Source organism: Lynx canadensis, chromosome F1 (assembly GCF_007474595.2).
Source record: "Lynx canadensis isolate LIC74 chromosome F1, mLynCan4.pri.v2, whole genome shotgun sequence".
Taxonomy (NCBI): domain Eukaryota; kingdom Metazoa; phylum Chordata; class Mammalia; order Carnivora; family Felidae; genus Lynx; species Lynx canadensis.
Window position 1 is genome coordinate 39404065 of NC_044319.2, and position 15732 is coordinate 39419796.

The 15732-nt window shown below is 49.1% G+C and overlaps 1 protein-coding gene across 1 annotated transcript; it reads left to right on the plus strand.

The window, feature by feature from the left end:
- Positions 1 to 12240: 12240 nt before the first annotated feature.
- Positions 12241 to 13528, plus strand: GPR25 (G protein-coupled receptor 25). The gene has a single exon (XM_030302237.1). The coding sequence runs from the start codon at positions 12328 to 12330 to the stop codon at positions 13429 to 13431; it is 1104 nt and encodes a 367-aa protein (XP_030158097.1). The 5' UTR covers positions 12241 to 12327; the 3' UTR covers positions 13432 to 13528.
- The last annotated feature ends 2204 nt before the right edge of the window (positions 13529 to 15732 follow it).

The following is a 15732-nucleotide window of genomic DNA, read 5'->3' on the forward strand; positions in this document are numbered from 1 at the left end:
AAATAAAAATACTTAACCATAAGACTCAGGCAGTATTGGAGAAGGACATAGAAACCAAGGTGCCTTAGAACCCACACATAATTTAAGAGGGTGCTCCAGGATCTGGCTACTCGATAGCTCCTAACTAGGCAGAGGAAAATGTTCTGCAGTGCAGAGGAGCGTTTTTATTTTGTAACCTGTCCACACAGAGGTAATAAAGAACAACATCCAGTGAAAGAAACGTAGTTGTGATACTCTGACCTAGGAGTCAGGCATTGGAAAAGCACACGTATAAATTGAGTGTGAAGTTCTGTCATCCCTCGGAAGTGTATAAATGCTTAAAATACAAATCTGTATCTCGTTAAAGGACAGTTTTGCTTTCAAAAGAAGCAAATGAAAACTTCCGAGTCCTTTTGGGGAGGGAGCGGTGTGTGTGTCTGGGCTGGGGCATCCCAGCTGCTCTTCCCATGAGGCTATCTAGCCTCTAGCTTCGGTCGTGTGCTTCTGGCCTGTGTGGTGTGCGGGCCTGCGAGCACCTCGGAATTCCAAGTCCAGATGCTCAGACAGCAAGAATTAGTCTGTGCTTCTGTCCCACGTCACTGTGGTGTTGGCAACTAAACTCCTCTATCCACAGTGGCTTATATTTATGTCAGAAAAAGGAAAAAAAAAAATGACTTCTTTCACTTTCCATTGAAGAAGATACAAGCAAACAAGTTGACAAAAAAAATGTTTTAAGACCCACTAAGGCTTTTTTTTTTTTCTTAAAACATGTTAAGCAAAGTCACCACGGTACTTAAAAGCACTGATGTTTTTTCTGTTTAACCTCAATCCGTTATTTTAGGTGGCTATCTGTTCCTTTCTTCAGTAGCCTCTGTTGGCATCAGAAGCATCACAGGGCTCAACGACACACAGGATGGCATGTGTCGTTTGCTGTGCCACAGTTTACGATTATATTCAGCTGCAGTGATTCCTGACTCCACCCAGTTATTCATACTTTACAGTTTGCATGTTTACATGAGAAAGGAAGTGCGGCTCTCAAGCCTGAAGTAAATCGAAACTCTTCACGTTAATACTGCTTTAGGATTTAAAGTTTCTTATTATTTACTTATTTCTTTTGCTTTCTGTGAAGAGCCATTAACATCTCTATTTCACAGATGAGGTTGATGAGGCTTAAAAGGTCAGGAACTAGCAGGGACCCAGAGCTAGGAGGTGGCAGCATCACAGCTGGAGCCTAAATTCGATTTCACGTCCCCTTCACTGTGCCACACACTGCACGTTTCCCACTGCTGTAATAAAACTACTTAGAAGTCTGGGGGCGCCTGGGTGGCTCCGTCGGTTAAGCGTCCGAGTTCCGCTCAGGTCATGATCTCGCAGTTCGTGGGTTCGAGCCCCGCGTCGGGCTCTGTGCTGACACTCAGAGCCTGGAGCCTGTTTCGGATTCTGTGTCTCCCTCTCTCTCTGCCCCTCCCCCCGCTCGTGCTCACTCGCTCACTCTCTCTCTCAAAAATAAGTAAACGTTAAAAAATTTCTAAGAAAAAAATACTTAAAAGCGTGACAGTTGCACTGGTCACTAACGTATTTACCATTGAAGGAAAACTGAGAACTCGCCTAATAACTGTAACCAGCATCCACACAACAGCAGCCAATACCAGACTAGTGTTCCTGTGCTCTCAAACATCTCTTCTAAGGACAGAAGAATGGAGAAATTACAGGTATGGTGGAAATAAATGAATGCTGCCAGCAGGCTGATCAGATGTATCCAGAAAACCGTAATTAGGTGCAAGAGACTGGGTCACAAAGACACGGGGGCTCCTCCATCAAGGAGCCCGCTGTCTGGGGGCGGATGCGGTTAGACCTTTACAAACATCTGATAAACTCTATGCGCTAATAGAGTGTGGACCCAAAGTAAAAGGCAGGTAAGCCAGTAAGATGCCACATCCTAGTGTTCTTTCGACTTGAGTTTTGAACTGCAGAGACCTCGGTTCTGGCAGCTGAGTTTAGAGGCCTACTTTATGATCATCATCGCTTGACACAACTAGCTGATTGTCAACTGCGTCCTCTTTACTTCCTTAGCCAGAGGCACCTGTGTTGCACTGTTTTCGCTCCTCTGTTGTCCCCTCCCACCAGACACAGAAAGGCTGGCTGTGCAGTCCCCTCAGAGGGCTGCCCTTGAACACTTGAGAGAACCACGGACACATCTGCACGTGAGACAGTTCATGCTTAGCTTCTTTATCCTTACAGTCGGTGCCTAAACACAACAGGTGTTCCGAAGTTATTTGTCAAATGAATAAATGAAAGAAGGCTGCCTCGTACTGTCTGGGTCAACTTCAAAATCATGCCCAAAATTTAGTTTGATTTCTGCTAGGCCCCCACGAATTTCCTGCTATAGATACTCCTGCCCTAAAAATGGAAATTCGACGTTGACTTCCCTGCTCTGACTCCCTGTGGTTCACACATACCATTTCAGGGGACCCAAGTGCAGCTTGAAAATTCAAACCACTGGTGGCTGTGACAGCGACGTTCCGATTCCCTACTTTCTCTCTTAGCTCCTCGTACTCTGCCCCTGCCCGAATTACGGCTCAGTTCTCCTCCGTGCCCTGCTTGTTCTCCTAGTCTCCGTCCAAGAAGGCCGCCAGTACCAGCTCCACTGACCCCTCGGCCCGCAATCTCCATTTCCAGCCCCGAAAGCGGCCTGTGGCCCCACTCGTGCATCCAACTTCCATCTTGGCCTTTCACCTGGAAATTCCGTTGTCTTCAACCTCAAAAAACTGGAATCAACCTCCTAGTAAAACCGACTCCTTCCTGGCGCACATGTAGCCACCATGGCCGGAACCTTTCACGTTTTCTCTTACTCCTTCCTCTTTCCCACAGGGAAGGCGCCTTATGCCCGGACAACCATCAAATCCCATCAGTCTTCACACTTTTAAACTGTTCCTCATTTTCACTGCCACTGTCTTGCGTCCAGGCACTTCAACTTTGCAAGAGCGTCCAAGTAGTCCTTCCCTAGTTCTGTTGCCCCCCCCCCCCAAACAGTCCCGCCAACCGGCACTCAATTTTCCTCAAACACTGCTTTCGCTTTGTCATCCCCACCGGTCAAAACATCAGCGACATCAGAACATCTCATAGACACCCCAAGAGGCACACTAAAACTCAGAAAAAATTGACGTTTCAAGGTAACTCATCAAAGTAATCACGAGAAGTATCATGATAGGGGTGAGAGAGGAGGGGGCTGGGGTGTTGTGAACTGTAACCCTTTGGCACTTGGGACTACTAACGGTCTCACTCGCCATGTTGTAAGTGCTTCTTCCTATACACACACCTGTTCTTCAGAGAGGCTGACCTGCTCTGACCTTGATAGAAGGCAGGATATCACAGTCAGCCTCACGTCAAAGATATGTATAGTTCATTTTCTCGGGTAGTGTGTGAGCTGCTTGAGAGGAAGCACCATGTCAAAATCTTGGTATCCATAATGCTGCCTGACAGACAGTCCTTGGGGCGCCTGGGTGGCTCAGTTGATGAAGCGGCCGACTCTTATTTCGGCTCAGGTCATGGTCTGGCAGTTGCTGGGTTGGAGCCCTGCATTGGGCTCTGTGCTGCCACTGTGGAGCCTGCTTGGGATTCATTCATTCTCTCTCTCTCTCTCTCTCTCTCTTTCTCACAAATTTTAAAAAATTTAAAAAAAGAAAGAAGGTGCTTGCCCCGTGGTAGGAAGGGGCTGTTTACAGTCAGTCTGAATTGAAGGTGACCTTAGAAACTGGTTTCCCTGGTCAGTGGTGGAATCACAGCACTGGGGTGGGGCATCCCTATCCACGCACAGGGAACACTGCTGAATTCCTGCTTCGAATGACTGGAAATGCACAATAACTTTCCCACTCCAACTTTCTGTGAAGTCACTGAAAAGTTAATGGCAAGTCCCAGTTTAGAAGCTTCTGTGGGCAGAATCATTGCAAAGAGAAAATGTTACTTCCTTTCCAAACAAATTCTGGGTCCATTTTTATATTGAGGGACTTCCCTGCTGCTGGTCTTTTAAGTTTCTGATGGGTTGGTTTTTTTGCCTTGAACCTTTGAGCTGTGGCAACCTGCGAGGGAGGGCAGATAGATGGGAGCCTTACTTTCCTTGAAAGCCACACTCATCCCCTCACCCTCCACTTCCACCCTAACTCCTCCCCCAGGCCTCCTAAGGACCAACAATGAAGTCTGGGGGATATCAGGCCGGGGGACCATTACACAGCTGTGGGCTACAAGGCTTTCACACTGAGTCACCCCTCAGCAGCGTGGGCTGGAACCCAAACACTCATGTCTAACTCAGACGCTGTCCTTTCCCGGCCACCCCAGATTTAGTATCTGAAAGTTTCGGAAAGAAACATCTGAAACATTCTGTGTGGCCTCCGGCATCCAGGGTGGGGTCCCTTCCCTGGTGTGTGCCCGCCATCCCTCAGGTGGTTAGGCTGCAGGGCAGGGGCAAGGGCTGTCCTTGCCTTTTTTAATCTACTACCCCCGCCTGACATGCGCGCGCGCGCGCGCGCACACACACACACACACACACACACACTTCTCCTGTGGGGATCAAGGGGATGTGGTCTATGGGAAACCTCATCTTGGCAACCAGTCAGGAACAGTGAGTAAAACAGAGGACTCCCCATTCCCAATTCAATAACTCAGCAAGAGAGGGCGTGGACGCCCAAGGAAACATGGCTTTCAAGGTCGCCCTCCCACTCAGCACGCGGAGTCGTCACCGTTAACCTCCCTGTCGGCCACAGCTGCGCTGGCGTAATGCCATCTGTCTGCGCTTTGGTCCTGTCAGCAGTTTGTCTGCAGCATTCTGTCACTGAAATTCACCATCGGTGATGCCAGGCCCAGGGAGTTCTGGTTGTCTAAGGCTCAAAGACACCCCCCCCCATGGGGATTATCTCCTGGATTCCCAGTGCAATCCCAAAATTATCTGATCACCCACTGTGTGCAAAGAAAGTATCATGTCCTGGAGTTGAGGAGAAGCGGTGTGAGGAGGCGAGTCTGGCATCAAGACAGGTGAACACAAGGGCAGTCTTCCGTGACGCGGCGCAGGCTGGAACACAGTGTGCTGGGGGTGCAGGTGCAGAGCCCATAGGGAGGGGAGGGCCTCTACCGGATCCCCCACTCGGGGACAGGGCCTTCATTCCGCTGGGGCTAATATGACCTTCACGACACCCAATCAGGTACACAGAATCCCACCCATTTGAAGATGTAGAAACTGGAGCCCAAGATCGCCCCGCTGTCACTTTATGAAGTGATGCAGAAGCCAGACTCGTGCCGCTAATAATCTGACCTGTTCTGTTTGCTCACTGACCACAAGCACACACAATGACATATAAGATACGTATTTAATAAGTTTGACATCACAACACAGCAGGGTTTAAAACAATATTTTTAATTCAACAGTGTTGGGAAAATTGGACAGAAATCTAAAAAAAAAAATGACACTTTAGGTAGATTAAAAAAGATGATAGAGAATTATTTTTAACAAGAATACAATTGAATGTTTTCAGATCAAAGAAAAAGTAACATTCTAAACTCTGAAGTTGCTAAGAGCAACACATTTGACCTTATGAAAATGTAAAACCAAAAAAAAAAAAAACAGCTAAGAAAAAAGTCTGGAAAAATATTGGAATTAAACGGGATAATGCTTGGGGCGCCTGGGTGGCTCAGTCGGTTAAGCGTCTGACATCAGCTCAGGTCATAATCTCACAGTCTGTGAGTTTGAGCCCCACGTCAGGCTCTGTGCTGTCAGCTCAGAGCCTGGAGCCTGCTTCAGATTCTGTGTCTCCCTCTCTCTCTGCCCCTCCCTCACTTGTGCTCTCTCTCTCTCTCTCAAAAATAAATAAACATTATTGAGAACACAAGCTGGTGCAGCCACTCTGGAAAACAGTATGGAGGTTTCTCAAAAAACTAAAAATAGAACTACCCTACGACCCAGCAATTGCACTACTAGGCATTTATCCAAGGAATACAGGGATGCTGTTCCAAAGGGACACATGCACCCCCATGTTTATAGCAGCACTATCAACAATAGCCAAAGTGTGGAAAGAGCCCAAATGCCCATTGATGGATGAATGGGCAAAGAAGATGTGGTATATATATATATATATATATATATATATATATATATATATAATGGAGTATTACTCAGCAATCAAAAAGAATGAAATCTTGCCATTTACAACTATGTGGATGGAATTATGCTAAGTGAAATTAGAGAAAGACAAATATCATATGACTCCACTCATAGGAGGACTTTAAGAGACAAAACAGATGAACGTAAGGGAAAGGAAACAAAAATAATATAAAAAACAGGGAGGGGGACAAAACAGAAGAGACTCATAAATATGGAGAACAAACTGAGGGTTACTGGAGACGTTGTGGGCAGGGGGATGGGCTAAATGGGTAAGGGGTATTAAGGAAACTACTCCTGAAACGTCGCACCATATGCTAACTAATTTGGATGTAAATTTTAAAAAATTAAAATTAAAAACAACAGGGGGCGCCTGGGTGGCTCAGTCGATTAAGCATCTGACAGCTCAGGTCATGATCTCACAGTTTGTGAATTCGAGCCCCACATCGGGCTCTGTGCTGACAGCTCAGAGCCTGGAGCCTGCTTCGGATTCTGTGTCTCCCTCTCTCTGCCCACCCCCCACTTGTGCTCTGTCTCTCTCTGTCTCTCAAAAATGAATAAATGTAAAAAAAAAAATTTAATAAAAAATAATAAAAATAAATACAATGAATAAACATTAAAAAATAAATGGGATAATGCTTAATCCTAAATAGTTCATATAAATAAAAAAATATAAGATTATAGTAGATAAATGTATGAAGTACATGATTAGACAGTTCACATAAGAGGAATTAAGTACAGAAAGACTTTGAATCTTATTTATATTCAAGGGAATGTAAATTAAAATGAGGAACCACTTTTACCTCATTACCTATTAAAGTGGAAAAAGTATATTTTGCTGATGAATATTTCTGACACGACTATGTTGAACCTGTTACCCTTGTACAATGCCATACAATTACTGTCACTATAAGCATCTATATCAAGCCATTTTCAGACTTTTACCTTATATCATGAGAACGATGTGAAAGAAAAAGTTCGTAAGTGCAACTATTTGTTACAAATTTCTAGAATAGCAAAAAAAAAAAAAAAACCACTAGAAAAATCCAAAATATTCAAAATCAAAGTATTAGAAGCAGCCTAGAAAAATGTGGATTTATATGGCATTAATCGAAAAAAGCAGCCTATAAAAGTATGTACATTCTAATTACAAATGACTCTGAAGTAGCTGTGTAAAAAAATATGTGGAGAACCTCTGAAATGGAATGTGAAAAAAAAAATCTAAGACTATGGGATTACAAATAAATTCTCTCCTTCTCTGGTCGGAAAGAAATTCACCAAAGTGCAGTACCAGGCCTGAGTGGACTTGGCTTGTTTTATATTCTGCAATCTAGTTACATGGCTTTTATCATGAAAAAGACAAATATAACGTTCAAAATTTTCCCTAAAGGTTAAAATTCTGTGTACGGAAAAATTAAAATTGGCGGGGGAGAAGATGTAACAGCTTACACATATAGCTCGTAAAAGGGCAGAAATTAAAGGAACCTACTCTTGAAAGTAACCTTGTTCAAAGCAATGGGTATTTTGTTACGTAGCTTGTTCTCAGGCTCGTACCAATCATGGTGATGGACAGAGAGAAGCTCTATGCGCAAGGCGAGGCTGACCCACATAACAAAGTCGGTCCAGAGAGAGGAAGGCCCATAAGGTACGGAGGCCAGAGAAGGCTCCTGAGGGCAAGATGGAGAACAAGGGAAGACCACTTCTGCTTTGCTTTGTTGACACCTGTCAGAGACTGGCCAAGATTCTCAGCTAAGCAGGAAGAATATTCTATTCGTTGGCTTGTTTCTAATCCTGTGGGGAGTCCCCCTGAGGAGGAGAAGAGAGAGAGTATCGTGGAGTTAGTTAGCCTTGGTCACTGCAAGTTGGATAGAAATCTATCCAGTCTTTGATGCCTCCTCCCCTCCAGACAGGTCCACAAAGGCCCACAGGACTTGGCCATGGCACAGAGAATCCACCACGTGCCCTAGGCCACAGACTTCCCTCGGGTATGAGACCATAGCCCCAGGAAGCCAGAATCTCTGTGTTTTTGCTAAACAACCTACTTCTCCTTCCTCCTCAATCCCCTGCCTAGGCTTCCCTCTCAGTCCCCTGCCCCATTCTTCTTTCTCACCTGGTGGTTTCCTGGCCCATTCATCTCTAGCTTTCACGGTCACTCATGCCTTCTCTGCCCCAGACTGACTATGCCTGAGGGGAGGTGAAGTCCAGCAGCACCGGGCCCGTCCCCGATTGTCCCCAGGCTCTGGCAAGCAAGCGCTGTCCTTGCCAGCCTTGTAGGGAAGGAGGCTGAGGCCCCCTAGGCCACCCAGCCTCAGTGCCACTCTCCAGCAACCGTGGGGCCAGACATTAGAAAAACTGCTCTGAGTCTCCAGCAGCCCACAGGCTCTCACCCTCTCTGGGTGGTCTTCAGAAGAAACTCAAGCCTGAGGTTTGGGATGCCCATGGAGGGACGGGCCAGAAACCAACGACTCCCTGGCCTCTTCTCCTGCGTGCCTGTCCCCCTCTTGTAATTGGCCGGGCAGAAACAGTCTTGACAAGAACAGCCTAGACATAGACATGCCCAACTCTCTGTAATTTTTCCCACTCCCTGGGTATTCCCATGGGCCACAGGGACCTCAAGCTAGGGTGACCGTAGGTCCCAGTTTGCCCAGAACAGTCCTGGTTTGTGGCCTGAGTTAATTACCATAGATCCTTTTTCACTCTCAGAAGTGCTCCGGTTTGATCATACGTGATTTCATCACCCGACCTCAAATCAACAAGAAACAGAATCCATACACACACAAGCCTCTCTGTATTCCCGGGCCCAATGAACAGCATTCATACAGTTCCCAAACACAGCCACCCAGACCCACCTTTTGACTCCTCTCTGCTGAGATCCACAATGTTACAATGATCTCTCGAACAGATCCTCGTTTTTCTGTCCCCACTGCCAGTAATCTATTTCATATGCTCCCTATCCCCACACAAATAATCACAATAGTCCACTCTGGGGCCTGGGCCTCCACCCTGTCCAATCCATAGTTCTGCCAGTGATCCTTTCAAAACAGACGGATGTCATGCCCTACTCTCAAAGGTCCAGTGGCTCTCCACTACCTACAGAATGAAATCAAGATCACCCTGTGATCTGCTCCCTGCTTCCTCTCCTGCCACCCTCCTCCCACCTTGGGCTCTGGTCACACTGGGCCCATGTACTGCTGCTCTGTTCACCCTTCAGCTCCTTCCTGGACCTAAACTCCAGGACCGTCTCCTGGAAGACCTTTTCTGATACCCCCTCCCATCAGAAGTAACTGTTCTTTCCTCTAAGCTCCAAGAGAACTTTGCTTTTCACATTTACCAGTTTGACTTCTGGCAGGTTGGCCCCTGCACATACTGTATGTATATGTATCTATCTCCCCTGCCTAAACAACGAACTTCCAAGGTCAAGGTGGCATCTCTCTCTCAATGCCTGAAAACAGTGCCTGCCACATGAAGGAGCTCACTGTTAAGTGAACTGAATCAAATAAAATTGATAATCCACCCAATGGGTCAGTCACTCGCTCCTGGTGACAGTGTGGTGGGGTCTGGGAGAGCACACATATTGATTGAAACATGGGTTCCAGCACAGTATCTCATGGGAGGGATGTCTGCTAGGAAGAATTCGGACCCAGAACAAAAGCAAAGATAAACAAGCAGGACCACACCAAAATAAAGAGCTTTTGCGCAGCAAAGGAAGCCATCAACAAAATGAAAAGGCAACCTACCGAATGGGAGCAGGTATTTGCAACTGATGTATCTGATATGGAGTTAATACCCAATATACACAAAGAACTTACAGCTCAACACCAGAAAACACAAATAATCCAATTAAAAAAATTTTTTAACATTTATTTATGAGAAACAGAGCATGAGCTGGGGGGTGGGGGGAGAGATACGGCATCTGAAGCAGGCTCCAGGCTCTGAGCTGTTAGCACAGAACCTGGGGCGGGGCTCGAACTCATGAACCATGAGACCATGACCTGAAGTCAGACACTCAACCGACTGAGCCACCCAGGTGCTCCAAATAATCCAATCTAAAAAATGGGCAGAGGACCTGAGCAAACATTTTTCTAAAGAAGACATACAGATGGCTAACAGACACATAAAAAGATACTCAACATCACTAATCGTCAAGGAATTGCAAATCAAAAACACCACGAGAGATCACCTCACACCAGTCAAAACGGCTAATACCAAAAAGACAAGAAATAACAAGTGTTGGCAAGGATGTGGAGGAAAGAGAACCTCCGTGCACTGCCGGTGGGAATGCGAACAGCTGCAACCACTATGGAAAACAGTATGAAGGTTCCTCAATAAAAACAGAAATATCACACATTTGGGAATCTACCCGGAAAAAATGAAAACACTAATTAAAAAAGATACTTACACTCCTATGCTCATTACAGCATTATTTACAAAAGTCCAGATATGGAAGCAACTTGTGTCTATTGGTAGACAAATCAACAAAGGAAATGTGGTGTGTGTGTGTATACATATATATGCATATATACACACGCACTGTCTATTCTATGTATACTCTAATTCTATGTAATGAAATATTAATCAGCCATAAAAAAAGACCAAGATCCTGCCAAGTAAAATATTCAGAGAAAAGCAAATGCCATTTGATTTCACTTATATGTGGAATCCAAAACAAAAAAAAACCCACAAATAAACAACAGAAATAGACTCACAAATACAGAGAACTCGTGGTTGCCAGAGAGGAGGAAGGTTGGAGGGTGGGCAAATTAGGTAGGGGATTAAGAAGCACAAACTTCCAGTTATAAAACAAGTAAGTCACAGGCATGCAAAGTACCGCATAGGGAATATAGTCAGTAATATTGTAATAATGTTGCACGGTGACGTGGTAACTATACTCGTGGTAAGCACTATGCAATTGTCAAATCACTATGTTGTGCACCCGAAATTAATCTAATATTGTATGTCAACTATACAATATTATATTTTTAAACACAAAACACAAATAATCCAATTAAAAATAATTTTTAAAATTATAACAACTTTTTGAAAAGATAAAAAAGGATCCCGACCTAACTGGAGTTGCCCCAAATCCCTGATGTAGAAAGGGCACACCGTAATAGAAGGCTTCTGCACAACCAAGGAAATTATCAACAAAACAAAATGGGGAGAAGAAAGGGCACCTTCTGGAGTAAGGGTGAGCTTTCTCTCACCCATCCTCTCCTGGGGCCACCATTCCTTTCAAAGTCAGGCATCATTCCTACCCTTTCATGAATCTTCCCCTGACTCCCTCAGTAGGTAAGGGATGTCATCCTCCTCTAAACTCCTGACTCCTAATTAAAGACAACTAATGTGCTGCGAAATTGGGTACCATCTTGAGTCATCTTTTGTACTGAGCTTACTTACTTCTGTGTTTGGCTTAATAGGGACGTTTGGCCAGATGAGGGCAGATAGAGAAGAGCTGGGATTAAAATCCCAGGCTCTGATCCTTTCTAGCTGGGTAGCTCTCCCTCTCTAGCTGAAAACCTTCCCACGTGGCTCCATGAAGACTTGATTTGGTCAGAAAAGCCACTGTTTGAGTTAAGACATTGAACCTACAACAGCTGAAGAGCTCTGATGGCCGATGCCTGCTTAGGAGGCAGGCCTCGAAGCCACAGGCTCCCCAGTATACCCCGACCCCGCTGCACACCAGATAGCAGAACCCCTCTTTCCTAGAGGACGGGGGACCCGCAGCAGGCTGAGGCACCAGCCTTACAAAACCCTCAGCTGGGGTTCTAGGCCCTCGCCCCTAATAAAACTAGAGAAAGCAGCAGCGCGGAGCATGGGAAGGAGCGAAGTGGGGGACGAGAAGGGAGGAAGGCTCTCGGGCACCCGCCACCTGTTGCAACCTGACATCAGACTCCCCCTGGGGGGCAGAGCGGGTCTCCCAGCCCCGAGGCCTTGTCCTCGGAGGATCCAGCTGTGAAGCCCCCTCCGCCAGGTCCCCGTCTTTCCCCTGGGGCCAGCCCCAAATCGTCGGCCTCTACCCCCAGGAGCCTGCCCCTCCCACTCCACCCCCTCCTCCCCCACCTTCCTGCCCACGCATTTGCCTGGGTCGAGGGTGGCAGGAAGGGAGGTGCTGGGCACCGGCCGTGAAGAGCAACCCCCCACCTCTCCCTGGGAGAGCCCGCACCCAGGCTGCGTCCGGCACAGGCCCGACGGCCCCCGCCATGCACCCCACCGAGCCCAGGAGCCCCAGCCCCGAGACGGCGTCCTGGGACTACTCGGGGTCCGGCGCCCTGGAGGAGCTGGAGCCGTGCCTGGCCCCGGACCTGCCCTACGGCTACGCCTACATCCCCGCGCTCTACCTGGCGGCCTTCGTGGTGGGCCTGCTGGGCAACGCCTTCGTGGTGTGGCTGCTGGCCGCGCGGCCTGGCCCGCGGCGCCTCGTGGACACCTTCGTGCTGCACCTGGCCGCCGCCGACCTGGGCTTCGTGCTCACGCTGCCGCTGTGGGCGGCGGCGGCGGCGAGCGGCGGCCGCTGGCCCTTCGGCGAGGGCCTCTGCAAGCTCAGCGGCTTCGCGCTGGCCGGCACGCGCTGCGCAGGCGCGCTGCTGCTGGCGGGCCTGAGCGTGGACCGCTACCTGGCGGTGGTGAAGCTGCTCGACGCGCGGCCCCTGCGCACCCCGCGCTGCGCGCTGGCCGTCTGCTGCGGCGTGTGGGCCGTGGCGCTCCTGGCCGGCCTGCCCTCCCTGGCCTACCGGGGGCTGCAGCCCCTCCCCGGCGGCGGGGGCAGCCAGTGCGGGGAGGAGCCCTCCGACGCCTTCCAGGGCCTGAGCCTGCTGGTGCTGCTGCTCACCTGCGTGCTGCCCCTGGGCGTCACCCTGGTCTGCTACTGCCGCATCTCCTGCCGCCTGCGCCGGCCGCCGCACCTGGGCCGGGCCCGGAGGAACTCGCTGCGCATCATCTTCGCCGTCGAGAGCGCGTTCGTGGGCTCCTGGCTGCCCTTCGGCGCCCTGCGGGCCGTCTTCCACCTGGCGCGCCTGGGGGCGGTGCCGCTGCCCTGCGGCCTGCTGCTGGCACTGCGCTGGGGCCTCAGCATCGCCACCTGCCTGGCCTTCGTCAACAGCTGCGCCAACCCGCTCATCTACCTGCTGCTGGACCGTTCGTTCCGCGCCCGGGCCTGGCGCGGAGTCTGCTTGCGCGCCGACCGCCCGGCGCGCAGGGGCAGCTCGGTGTCCTCGCTCTGCAGGGACGACAGCTCAGTGTTCCGGAGTCCGGCCGGCAGCTGGGAGCGAGCCCGGCCGGCGAACGCTGGCTCGGCAGTGCCGTAGCCGCCCCGGCCCGGTGGAGGTGGCGGCCCCGGAGCCCGCGGGGGGACGAGACCCGCGGGAGTGCGTGGGGGGTGGGGGTGGTGCCGGCTTCCCCAGACATGCCTTCTCTGCTGACTGCGGGCCGCCCCAGCCGGCGCTGCCTGGACTCCCAGGGTCTCCTTCATTAGCTTTCTCAGAACCTCAGCGCCTTTTGAACTCTCTCCCACCCCCGCCCCCAAACCAGTATGCTGAGACCAGCTGTTCTCTCAGCCCAGTGGGCGTGGGGGGGGGGGGCGTAATTTTCTCCAGTCCAATAAATGTCCTATGAGACCGTGCAGACAGCAATCTGGACACCCACAGACATGTTCGCCAAGTAGAAGAAGGAGAAGTGGGTTTCCTCCTCTGCCCCATCGGGAATAACACTGGCCAGAATACCAAACCCAGACTCCCCCAAGAGTGACTGTTGTCTCCGGCTATGCTTTCTCTGAACCCCTACAAATAACTACTACCTTCTGAGAAATACCTTCTCGAAGTCAGACTCTCTGGCCCTCTCATTCTCCAAAATTTCTATAGAATATGGGAATCGACAGCCCTTTCGTACTTAGTCATCTTTGTAGCTGTCCTTGCTGTATCATTAGTCACTATCAGTTCAGACTTTCATTTTCAAAGCTCACCAAAGCCGTGGGAACCAGCCCCAGCGTGAGCTGCCCAGTTTATCCCTCCCGACAATTTCCCTACATGTGCTTGGCCTGCCCTGGTTTTGTATCTTCTCCCCATTCCCACGAAGCTGAAGGACTCACCCTGGAAAGTATCTCGGCCCTTCCCTCTGGACAGAAGATTCTGAAATCGTTCACCAGAGTCTCTGTCACTTGGCCAGGGACACCAGAATCTCTTGCATCAGTTCACCTTTCTCAATAAACACTGTTGCTAGCCTGAATCTGACAACCGTGTCTTTTTTTACTTGAGCAATGGGAGTGAAATGAGCATCAGGAGGCAAATCCAATACTGCGCCAGACAAAATTCAAGCCAGTAGCTGAGGCTGCCCTCAGGATGATCAGAATTTGGTGTGAGGTCAAAGACCTGTACCACCTGTGGGTGCAGTGATCCTACAGAAAGGCAGCAAATCATTTACTCTTATTATTTCAATTTTTTTAAATGTTTACATTTATTTATTTTTGAGAGACAGCACAAGAGGGGGGAGGGGCAGGAGAGACGGAGACACAGAATCGGAAGCAGGCTCCAGGCTCCGAGCTGTCAGCACAGAGCCCGACGTGGGGCTCGAACTCACAAACTGTGAGATCATGACCTGAGCCGAAGTCAGACGCTCAGCTGGCTGAGCCACCCAGGTGCCCATTTACTCTTATTATTTTAAAGGACGTTTCACATTTTGAAGGTTACGGGGAGAATAAAAACAGATTTAAGAGCATCTGCCAGCCAGGTGTCACTTGAAAAAGGGTATCTGTCAATGTGATATTTTAAGTATGTATTGGGCATTTTTTCCTATCCTTTTTGGGCCTATCTATCCGTTTTCTGACTATAACTTACCCCTTGAGGTTTCTGGAGGGTTTGGAAATTCGGTGTGTATACTTTTGATTTAAGGGGATTTGGCCTAAAGAAATGTTAGTCAGGGCAGGGAAAGGAATGTAATTCTTGAAAACCACCTCCCAGCCAGATCCCCACCAGGCCAATCATAAAGTTGTAGGCTCTGGGGGCAGTGTCCACTCAGATCGGCACGGCAATGTGAGGTTGGGTCTGTATCCTGGGCATTCCTTCTCAAGCTGCTTAACCCCCTACCTAACACCTGCATTTGCGTTCAGCATTTGGGGCTGTTGGATTAGAGCGCATTGAATGTCACACTCCACCTTGACCCCACCTGTCAGCTGCCCCTAGCAGGTGAGGCTGTGAAGAAACGTTAACCACATTCCTCCCACATACCCAGAGAGTCACAAGCCTTGCAGCCTGTGGGGTTGCTGGTGCCAGTGGGACAAATTTCAGACACACTAAGGTTTAAGAACTCAAGTATATCATGGCTCTTCTCATCCTCACCGTTCCTCTCTGGGCAAGAAATTATTCTGTGTCATATGGTGGGGCTGCAGGATGGGGAAGCCGGCTCTCATCTGGGTCGGCATGTGGCAAAACGTCCAACGACGAGGCTGTTCTGAGTGAGTCCCCACCTCCACTCCTGCCGATTTACTTCTCCTGATTTACCACTTGAGCTCCCTGAAGGCAGGCAGGAAGAAGGCTTCTCCATGCCTGAGTGAGTTTTCACAGCCCCTCCTCCAGGAATTATTGAAACTCAGTGTTTCTCTCCCACTGCAGAAC

Bases quoted from the DNA above. Each gene is read 5' to 3' on its own strand.
- GPR25 (XM_030302237.1), top strand. From the start codon at position 12,328: ATGCACCCCACCGAGCCCAGGAGCCCCAGCCCCGAGACGGCGTCCTGG.